This window comes from Drosophila yakuba, chromosome 3L, assembly GCF_016746365.2.
Source record: "Drosophila yakuba strain Tai18E2 chromosome 3L, Prin_Dyak_Tai18E2_2.1, whole genome shotgun sequence".
NCBI lineage: Eukaryota > Metazoa > Arthropoda > Insecta > Diptera > Drosophilidae > Drosophila > Drosophila yakuba.
In genome coordinates, this window is record NC_052529.2 from 1,421,561 (window position 1) to 1,432,563 (window position 11,003).

At 46.8% G+C, this 11,003-nt stretch overlaps 2 protein-coding genes across 3 annotated transcripts; both read left to right on the top strand.

Moving 5' to 3' along the window:
- Positions 1–3,833: 3,833 nt before the first annotated feature.
- On the top strand, positions 3,834–5,863 carry LOC6532369. 2 transcript variants are annotated; one of them, XM_002093085.3, is made up of 2 exons: positions 3,834–4,243; positions 4,294–5,863. In XM_002093085.3, exons 1-2 carry the CDS (start codon positions 3,852–3,854, stop codon positions 5,837–5,839), a joined length of 1,938 nt encoding a protein of 645 aa, XP_002093121.2. In that variant the 5' UTR covers positions 3,834–3,851; the 3' UTR covers positions 5,840–5,863. The 2 variants fall into 2 exon arrangements, with proteins under 2 accessions (XP_002093121.2, XP_039230011.1); XM_039374077.1 differs by having other exon boundaries at positions 4,318–5,863.
- Positions 5,864–9,105: 3,242 nt separating this feature from the next.
- On the top strand, positions 9,106–11,003 carry LOC6532370 (alpha-(1,3)-fucosyltransferase C). Its single transcript, XM_002093086.4, has 2 exons — positions 9,106–10,199; positions 10,252–11,003. The coding sequence occupies exons 1-2, from the start codon at positions 9,277–9,279 to the stop codon at positions 10,667–10,669; spliced, it is 1,341 nt and encodes a 446-aa protein (XP_002093122.1). The 5' UTR covers positions 9,106–9,276; the 3' UTR covers positions 10,670–11,003.

The window sequence follows — 11,003 nt, forward strand, 5'->3', positions numbered from 1 at the left end:
AAGACCAAGACCCAACCCAAAAACCCAACCATGGAGAAGCCCGGCAAAAGTTGACACCACAAAACATTAACTTTCAAGTACATCAAACATTTTGTTGCCTGTTATCTCAGCAGGTCCCACAAAGGTGCCACCAACTTTGCCGCAAACTGGGGCACCAAGGGGTTAAGAGTGGAGAATCGAAACTTTGTGCGTTGTTTCGTTGCGTTGTTGTTGTGTTGTTGGTTGTGGGTTGTTGTCATCAACATCATCATCATCATCATCATGGTTCGTTGTCTTTTGTTGTTATGCGAATGACATTTCCATGTTGAACAAAAGTTTCTCGACTGCTTCTCGTTTTTATTATTATTTGTTGTTGCTGGCCCAACAACAACAGCAGTGTGGGAAATGTATTTATTTTTATGATTGTTTAATGTTCTATTTTCCACGTATTCCCCGCACAGGCACACACACACACAACAAGAAGTTGTTTCGTTTGTGCTTTACTTTAAATGTTTTAATTAGTTCCGAATCGAACCCATCATCACTGCATCATCGACTGCATCGCTGAAGAGCCATTCCCATTCGAATTAATCAAATCATCATCATCATCGCCCGAACGCCACTCTCGATCCCTTTGATCTCGGGCCAAAACATATTTCAATTAACGGGCCATGACCGTGGCAAAGGCCAAAACCGATACCACAGTCCAGTCCACTACCAACACTCCAAATCCGAATTCGAATCCAAGTCCAAGGCGAAGGTGATCGAGAAGGCCGGCGTCTGGGTCTCTGGGTGTGGTCATGTGTGGGTATCTCTTCTCTTTTCCCAGTGCATGTGTGGGGGCATCAATCAAAGCCACAGTTAATACACTGGCAAAAATCCAATTGAATTAAAACCAATTCACGTACAAAGAAGAAGTTGTATATATTTTGTATTGCAAGATAAGTTCCCTGTGTAATAACCTCTGGTAAGCAAGTGAGTGATGCCCTGGCCGAAAGGGGCAGACAGATCGGCTCGACTGCAAGCTACCCAGTGAGTGATAAATCAAAGCACTGCCCCTCAACCTTCCACGCAAGGAGGGTCTCTGCCTCTCCATATGGGGGCGCCATTCGTGTGGTCTTCTGTGAGTTCGGAGCGGCAGGCTCCACTTCGATTCGATTCTGGTGGTTTCTCCACCGCTGTGTTGCTTGATTTTCGATTTCATACGCACCGTTGGATGCATTTTGATGGAATGAGGGGAAAATCGCTGCACTGAGCGTCAATTTATTGATTAACGCGTTTGGTTTTGTTTTTCCTCGCCCTCCTGCGCTCTGCGGGCACTTTTCATCACCGTTCGAGCGCCGTAATTAAAATGTATTTTCTTAAATCATTTTCCGAGGATTCTTCTGGCTGCTGGGTGGCCATTCAGTTCGCCCCGCACCCCGTGCTTTTTTTCCACGACGGCAGCAGCAGCAGCAGCAGCTGTCGTCACCAAGCCGAGGCAATAACTCAGGGTCCATCATCAATTTTACAAACCCAAAAAACCCCTCAACTGCTGCGCCCCATTCGAAAAAGTGTTAAAGCGCGAAAAGCGGCAGCAGAAACGACAACTAAAGTTGGGCAATTTGTTTCGCTTTGTCTGCTCTGGAAAGGGAAAACAATGCCAGGTGAACTCGAGGGGGGTGCCCTGTACGGTGCACACTTTTCGACACTCATTTGCAATTTTTTGTTAATTTTTTGCCTTTGTCAGCCGACTGCTGCCGATGGCTGCCGCTGATAAGAACTTGCCGCAACTCCGACGCAACAATGCAATAATTACAATTTATATTTACTGATAGAAATCGCACATTAAGCAACCGCAGCGCAGCGAAGGCAATATTGCAAACTGCAATGCAACTGCAACTGCAACTGGCGCTGCCTCAGTTAACCCATGGGGGCCCATAAAAAAAAGTCCGAAAAAATACCTGTCAACGTGTGCGTTTTAACGCTTCGTCAATTTTGGCCAGTGGGCGAAGTTAAGGTCGCTGTTAACGTTAATGTACAAGCCGAAAGTTGAGGCAGCTGCTTCCAGTCTGCTGCTTCCAGCTGCTTTTGCTTTCTGCTTGTGCTTTCTGCTTGTGCTGCAACACAGCACAATTGTCGGCTGCTGCAGGGGTCATTGCCAAAATTTCAATCAACTCGGGTGGCCGGCAGCAAAAAGAAACAGGCAAAGGACACCATTTCAATGCCCCAAAGAAGTGCAGGGCATAAAGGGGAATGATGAAAACGATCACCAATAAAACAGTAACTTTTGTATACTTTATCAGATGCTTTGTCGATGTTTTAAAGCATTAATAATCGAATGTTTTACCTTGCTTGAGCTTTCAAATGAACTAAAACTAAGCGAAGTAGTAACTTCAGAAGTAAACTAAATAAATATGTTCCATAAAGCCCATTATTATTTTTTTCCCCCACAATAATCTGCAGACAGTTTCCCAAATAATCGAGTTGGCCACATGCCTTCATTAAATCGTTATACCCCACCAAGCCAAAGAGAGTATTACCAAAAACTGACCCAAAAACAGCAGACGGTCGATGGAGTCGATTTGGTGGTCCACTTTGCATATGTCAAAACTAAAGATGACCTGATCCTGATCCTGATCCGCAGGCGGTGGCCACTGTCTCCAGTTACACGTTTGACACCTGGCCTCACCTGGCTGCGTCTGCCTTGGGTCGTCTGCGCCGAACCCCTCCTTTTCATCAGACACAAATCATCATCAAACTGCTGGCGACTGCCGAAAAAGATCAGAGAGTGATCCACTTGGCCCTCTTCTGATCCTGCTCCTGAGGTCTTGCGACTTCGGTTGGCCACGCGTGCGCCCGATCGAGTTACCAAACATAAGAAGAGCAAGCCAGCGGAGGAGATGGGTTTATGGGGGCCAAGGACCTCCTGCCAGGATGCGAAAAAACAGCAGTTTGTTTGACTCTCTGGGTGGTCCACTCGGATGCTGTTGGCCGTCGCTTTCGATGGCAATGAAAGGCTAGAGGCTACGACTGCACTCGGAAAAACAGATAATGTTGCGTAAGAGCTCACTTTTACAACTTCTTCTTCAACTGCTGTATAAAAGAAATTCAAAATCAGCTGTTTTCAAGTTTCAAGTGTAGTTGCACCTTTGACAAACGGCAGCTACATCCTTCCCAGTCGCCGGGCAGTAAATCATCGCAGCAAGGACACTTCAATTAGGCCATAGCGCCGCCTGAGCAGCTCCTTTGTGCCGTTTTCTCTTTACCACCGCGTTCCAATCGCAATTAGCAATTAGCACAACATTAGCGCGGCTGACCTTTGACCTCGCTGCCACTCCCGCTGCGCCCGCCATTGTCCTTGTGCGCGAGTGTCTCCTGCTTCTCCAGTGTCTCCTGTGTCTCCTGTGAATACCCCCCGTTTCCATTCGAGGAGTGTTCGCTGTGTGCTCTGTGTTTTGTCACGCATTCATTCGCCAAATGGCCAGCAATAATTTGCGGTTGTCCCATTGTGTCCTTCGTCCTTAGTCCTTCGTCGCGAGCAGGCGCCGCCGCATATTTACATAATTGCCCATGTCTCAGTGTCTCACGCCATAGCGCCGTAAACACGGAAAGGAAGATATTGTCCGCAGTTCCAGATAGCCAGCTTGATTTGTGTGCTTGTGCACTCTCTCAAACTCGCATAAATATGAATTTGAAAAGTGCGGAAAACACACACTCGAAAGTGGATGAATGAATACTAAACAGAGCACTTGGTTTAAGAGCTGCGCAACTCTAAAAACTAGCTCCTTGCCTTACAGTAACCATAACAAACCGAAAACAAGCGCATCGAATTTCGCCATTAAGAAATATCTTCCCATAAAAGCTTGTCTAATGATAATTCAGTTCCTAACATGAGGCTAGGAAGATATGTTTTCTTACTGTGTAGTATTGAGTTTTTGTTATGCACAGCCAAATTGAGCCTGCATTCCCACTATTCGAATGATGGGAAAACTTCGCGAAACCAAAAGTTTTACGTAAACGGTCCGTCGTGCAAGATGCCCGAAATGAATCCCTTTTCCGTTGACATTATGAAGTTCTTTAAACGAAAGCATTTCGGAAAGTGTAGCACTGATAAAGATTTGGTAGTAAGTGAATTCGACACGGACCTACGACAATACAGGATCAAAGTTGATGAGAATTTAGCTGAACAGCTTTTAAAAAAGTTCGATAACGCCACACTCAAGTGCACATATCAGGTGATAGGCCGCAAGAAAAAATCCTCGTTTCCGGATAAAGATTTTAGGTAGGTTTAACATAATGTTATACACTTATATATAAACTTAACCCTTGCAGTCTTTCCAATGCTGAACACTTAAGTCAATCGTTTTTGGTACCAAAGACAATAGACTTTATCTTTACGGAATGCCATGCCGTACGTGAAAAAACTGAATTGAAGCTTCTTCAGAAGGACGCCTTTCTGTTTGTGCAGAATCGCCTGAAGCACAGGCAGAAGGATCCTCCTTCAGATGTGGAGTCCAAGCCGAATGTGATCATCCTGGGCATTGACTCCACATCGCGCATGAACCTAAGACGCTCTATGCCCAAGGTGCATAAATTCCTGCAAAAACCAGGATGGTTTGAAATGCAGGGATACAATGAGGTCGGTAAAAATACCCTGCCCAATCTGTTGGCCTTACTCACTGGAAATGCCGAGAAAAAAGCACAATTAAATGGTCAATTTAGGCGCAGCGGATTTATTGACAAATTAAAGTACATTTGGCAGCTGTTTAAGCAGAATGGCTACATGACAGCTTTCGGAGAGGACTGCGGTAAGATCAACACATTTAACAACCACAATTCGGGTTTCGAGAAGCAGCCAGTGGATTACTATCTTAGAAACTTTATTGTGGCCTTGGAAACTATTTTTAAGACCAGGCGCCAATTTGGAAATGTCTTCTGCCTTGGACGAAAGTTAAGTTTCAAATACCTATTTGACTTTGCCAAGCAGTTCATGCAACGCTTTCAGAATGCAGCACCCGTTTTTGGGATCTTTTGGAGCAATAGTTTCACCCACGGGGATTTCCTGGGAGCCACTGCCTTGGATCAGGTGTTCTTGGAATACCTTTTGCTATACGACAAACTTGGCTTTTTCGATCGATCAATAGTAATGGTGCTGAGTGATCATGGCTACAGATACGGTGTGACTCGACAGCGTTCAAAATCGGGATATCTGGAAGAACGTCTTCCTATAATGTTCATACATGTGCCGCCCTGGTTCAGAAAGAGATATCCCCAGCATGTGGAAAACCTGAAGATCAACCAGAATCGGCTGTCCTCAAGCTTTGATCTTCACCTGACCCTGCACCATCTGCTCCAGCTAAATGCCACCTCTATGGCGGATTTCAGTCCCAAGCTTCAGTCATCACAGTGTAAAAGCTGCCAATCCCTGTTCTTCCAACTTCCGTATGACAGGAACTGTTTTCAAGCGGGAATCGGTGAAAAGTGGTGTTCCTGTGAACCCACTGAAACGGAGACCAACCAGGTTCTCATTAGAAAAGTGGCTCGGGAGGTGGTGCGGCATATGAACGAGCATTTGCGAAGTCGAAATCTTACTAAGCTTTGCAATAATTATACTTTGAAGAAGGTCCTTTACATGGATAGCAAACTCGCACCTAACGATGACTCTCTTGAGAACGATCAGCTGCACACCTACATAGTCACATTCGACACGAATCCGACTTCGGCGCATTTCGAGGCCACTGTACAGTGGAACACGGAAAAGGAAACCTTGACCATGAATGTGGACGAGCTGAGTCGCTTGGAGTCCTACGAGAAGTACAGCAAGTGCACAAGAGATCCAATAGTCAAGAAGTATTGTATATGCAAGTCATTTAAATAAAAATGTTAAGAGTTTTATATAAAATGTAATAGAATATATATAGAATATGAAAGAGCCAATTATGAGAAAGTACTGCATTTGCCATAAAGCAATTAAGAGTAGAAAAAAATAGAAACGACTTTATTACACAATCGTTTTCAGAGATTCGTGTCCCAGTTTACCCAATTTATGATCAACTTTTGCAGTTGCATTCATAGATGAACGGCGAGAGTGGGTCACAATTAGTGACCCCGCTTGAATCAGCGGAATCCGCTTTCCACCGGTTCGCTGATTGCCAGCTTCCGGATGTGTCATCCCGCGATGAGACGGAATGGAGAAGTCTTCGCCAGCGCTGATCGCGGCAATTGCCCGTCCCTTGATTGCCATCAATTGCGCAAAACAGTCGCCATGAATGGGAACTCGGACAATGAGTGCTGCATATTACCGAATACCGTATACCGAGTACCGGGCGGTGATAAGCACAGCGAGTGGACAAATGCGTCAGTGATGGATTACGCTCATCCGCCGGGCAAGTGGCGCCAAAATGCGTGGGAGAATGAGTCAGCCCGGAGATTGCATCATGTTCACATACAAGTAAACAAGTTATTTATGCAGGTGATTTATGAAACTTGAAAGAAATTCTGCATTACAATTTCCCGAGCTCGGATGGCGCCTAGCTGCGTGAGTGTAGTGAAAGTCCTCGGAGGTCTGCGAGGTGTACCTCATTTAATCACTCCACGGAACCTTCTCACTCTGTCGGCCACATTAAAGGAGCAGGCAAACCCAAGTCGTAGATAACACCTAATTAGGGTGTAGAGGATCGTCGCCTGCGGACAAGGCGACTGACAACTTTAGCGCCACTTCCCCTTGCGCTCGTCTTATTAGTGCGGGTGGTCGGCTGAGATCAATTTGGGAATCCGCCTAAGAAGGGCCACGCCCCCGGGAGCGGGAATTAGGAATCGAAAGGGGGCGGAGGAAGAAGCGGCACGCACGCAACCTGCGGCAGCTGCTACCTCAGCCTCTGCGATCGGAATCCCTCGCTCGATTTGGTTTGTATCTGTATCTTTTCTCGGGTCTAGGCTGCAGTTTGCTGGCCAACAGTGATGCCCCCGATTAACGGCTAGTTCCTAAAACGTTAAAATATAATATAAGAATGCTGTCTGTTTTACCTGGAAATTCCCTCGTAGATCTGGCTTACTTTTGTAGGCCATAGCTAAGTGGCCAGCACTTTTAGCCAGGCTTGTTTGTGGTCCGGGTGTCGCCGGCGATTCGATGCGTTTCCTTTGGCCAGCGGCCCAAGCTGAGATAATTACATGTTAATTCGTTAGCTCCTTTCCTTAAGACCTAAGACCAAAGGTCCGATGGACAAGGCAATCGAGTTAAAGGCGGCTCTTTTTCGAATCGGATCGCATCGCATCGAATCGAATCGAATGGGATCGAATGGATAATTAAGCAGTTGCCAACAATGTGTGCGGCATTTAATTGCCGATCGAGTTCGGGGCTTAAGGACACCTTTCAGTTCCAGTTCCGATAAGTAGCCCCGCCATGAGTCAGAAGTCAAAAGTCAGCGGTCTGGAGTCAGAAGTATGGAGTATGGAGTTTGGAATGGGCAGACGGAGGCCTTGTGGTTAGGTAAATCACCTAGTCGGTGGAGCCGTATTAATAACTTTAATTAAAAACGGCCGAGCTGGCTGGGCTGCCAGTTGAGAGAGATCTTCGAAAGTGTGGGAACCAAATTATTCAAATCGCCATAACTCCTCGGCTCCTCGGGACTCCTTTTTGAAGCACCTCAGCTCGGAGGTGAGCTCTCTCATATGCATATTTATTGCATTTTTTCTCGACGCGCCGGCAACGCCCCCAAAAAATACTCACAATGGAATTTCAATTCCATTCGCCATTCGCCACTCGCCGACTTGGCACAGGATCGCTGGTATTTGGTATTGGGATCTCAGAATGCATTCGTTTTCCTTGGCCAGCGATTCGCGGGAATAATTAAAATTTATATATGTTTGGGTTCGCTGCGGCTGGGTTTTCTTTGTTTTGGCCAGGCTTCTTCTAATGCCTTCGCCCGTTCGCATTTGGCTCGTCTGGCCGGCAATCACAAATCCATTTCACTTTCATAACTCACTGGATCCAGGCAATTTACATGGGCTCCCCATTCCCCGGATCAGATTTAAAAATGTTTCGCCTCAGCAAGTCACGTTGTGGAAGTTAACACGAATGCGTAACATTTAAATGGTTGTCAATTCGCAGATTCTTGCCGCAGTTCTACACCGAAAGAACAAAACTTGCATCATAAAAGAGCACGAATTTTGAGGTTTCCAGCTTTTCTTATAGTAAAGAAACTAAGCAAAGCTAAAAGATATATCGATATAATTTTCTTTAAATCTTCTTGAATGGAATCTTCTTGCATAGAAACTGAAAATGTCACAGAACTTTTTCCAAGTGCCATATTCACTTTTCCCTTTCACACTGGCACTCTCCCGTAATTGAGACAACGTGCGTGTAGTGGGAGGAGAATGGGTGAGGCAACAATGACACCGGCATCATCCATCCGAGGATCGAGCATTGGAGCGCCTGGCACGTCCGCAAAGTGGCGTTTCCACTGTCCACTATTCGGCAGCCACCGCGTCCCACTCCACCCAACCACCCACACCACTCCACTTCACTACACTCCACTCCACATCCTCGTCGCGGATGCGGAACGCATTTGAAATGAGCCCAGCCAGCAGTGGGTTCGCCAGGATGATAAGGGAAGAGGAGGAGCTGGCGTCGAAAAACAACAGCGGAGAAATGAATATTCGAAATTGCAGTGATATATCATCGATGGAATCATCGCGCTGGCCGCTTGGCTGCCTCCACTACATTCACTCCCCCAACGGTGAATGGTGATGGGTGAATCGAGAAACGTTACGCAAATTTTCTGGCAGATTGTCATGTTTCTGATGGTTTGGCAAAATGATTGATTACTTTGTTCCTGTTCCTGCTTCAACGGGCTGCAAATGGCAAATGGCAATGGCAAAAAGGCGAAACTGCGAAATGGCGGAGAGGCGAAAGGGAAGCGCGGGCAGTCTGATGAAAGTGCCAAATCGGAAATGCAAAAGTGGGCAGGTGGATGGGGTAGAAACGCTGGATTGATTGAAAAGGGTTTTTCCATAGTTGCCCGATCGAGGCCATCAATTCCCAGCGACGTTTTGATGCTGGCAATTTGTATTGTATTCCATAAATTCAATATGAGTGTGATAATTGAACAAGCAATCTGAAACATTATTCCTTGAAATGAAACTCAAAATGTATAGCCAGAAACTTAAGCTCGAACATTCTATAAACATCCGAGCCATCTCAGCACTTTGGCTTATGAATTGTGGAATCCAAGAAACTATTGTTTTGGCAGTTCATTTTCCCATTCCTACAGAACACATTTTGGCCAAATTATATGTTCATTTCACATAGAGGAAATGCCGATAGACAAGCTCCGTCCAATGCCGGTGGATAAGATCCTGAGCTTCCGGAGGAATCCCGATCCGCTGCAGCAACAGCGACAGCAAACCGATGAAATGGAGGACATACCGAAGTTTCTGCCAACCCGACTCCTCATGGACGACGATGCCAGTCGCAGGAAGGAGGATAACGATGACATGGAGGATGCAGTTAGGCTGCCTCCTCCACGGAGATCTCCAGTCTCGATGCGGAATCTCCAGCGGGAGCTGTACTCGCCACGTCAATGTATGAATGCGCTTAAAGTCATGGTGGGTGTGCTAACCATTTGCCTGCTGTTCACCACCATTCCACTGTATCGCCGTCAAACTAAGCAAGAGAAGGATACTCTTAAGATGATCCTCTTGTGGAATGAGCCAAGCCAAGTGGATACACCTGCGCACTTGGAGTGTGGCTGCCTGGTCACCACCAGCAGGAGTTACAATGACAGAGCATTTGATGCAGTTGTCATCAGTGCTGACCATCCCTACTCCTTGGATGGTTTGACTGGAATCAAGCGCACTCCCAAGTTCTATGTAGTTTATGCCGCCAAGAAGCCGATGACTTCGTCGCAGAATCCAGTGACTGACCTCACGTTGCCCCCCTTTAATTTGACCATGACCTATCGCCTGGATTCCCAGCTAATCTGGACGGATTACTACTTCTCCCACACGAATCTGGCCAGGAGGCTCAAGTGGTTCCGGGCGCCCAGCAAGAGTTTCGCAGATGACATGCCAGCCTCCACAAAACTCCGTCTGGATAGCGAACTTAGGAAAAAGTCACGACTTGCTGTGTACTTGGTTTACGAGGTGAATGAGGAAACCCTTCCCGAGAGCCTCTATTTGGAGGAGCTGCGCAAGTACGCCGACCTCGACGCCCATGACAGCTGCCTGGGCACCGATGAGTAAGTTGGCCAAAGGGTTTATCCCAAAATATGATTGTTATTTCTCTTTTAGCTGTAGTCACTACCACTTCATGCTGATCTTCGAGCCGACCGCCTGTCCGGACTACGTGCCACCGCAAATGTCCATGGCCATGGACAAACTCTTGGTGCCCGTACTGATCGGAGGGGGAAACCTTACAAATCTGGTGCCAAGTCACTCGTACATCAGCAGCCAGGACTTCGCCACGCCCAAGGACTTGATCTCTCAACTCAAGCACTTGGCAAATAGTCCAAAGGAGTACAGGCGCTACTTCTGGTGGCACTCCATCTACAAGCTGCGCCACGCCTCGCAACCCTACTGCGCCCTCTGCTCCCTCGTGCAAAAGGCTCCAGGGGCACCCGAGATCCGTCAGAGATCCTACAGCACGGGGGGGTTCATCAACTGGTGGACCGAATACCAGTGCCCCAATCGATCCACCACCTTCCTCTGAGTCCCTGTGCGCTACCCAATTATAATTACCAACGATCGCAAATTGCCCTCGTTCGGTGTGGTTCCGTTTAGTTGCGTTGAGAGTTGGTTCTTTCATCATCTTGGGGCTTTTTCGGCGGGTTCTTGCTGCTTTAATTCCGCGGAATTTCGGCGGCACTTCATTGACCTCGCCGACAGCTCCGGAATGAAGGGAGCTTAATAGGTTATACACTATCGAAGAGTTGGGGTTGCTTAAAACTGACATCTGGTATGCAGCGTTTTTGGAAATTTATCTACAAAATGAGCAACAGCCACAATTTGTAAAACTAAAGCAAAGTGTTGTATTTTATCTTAAA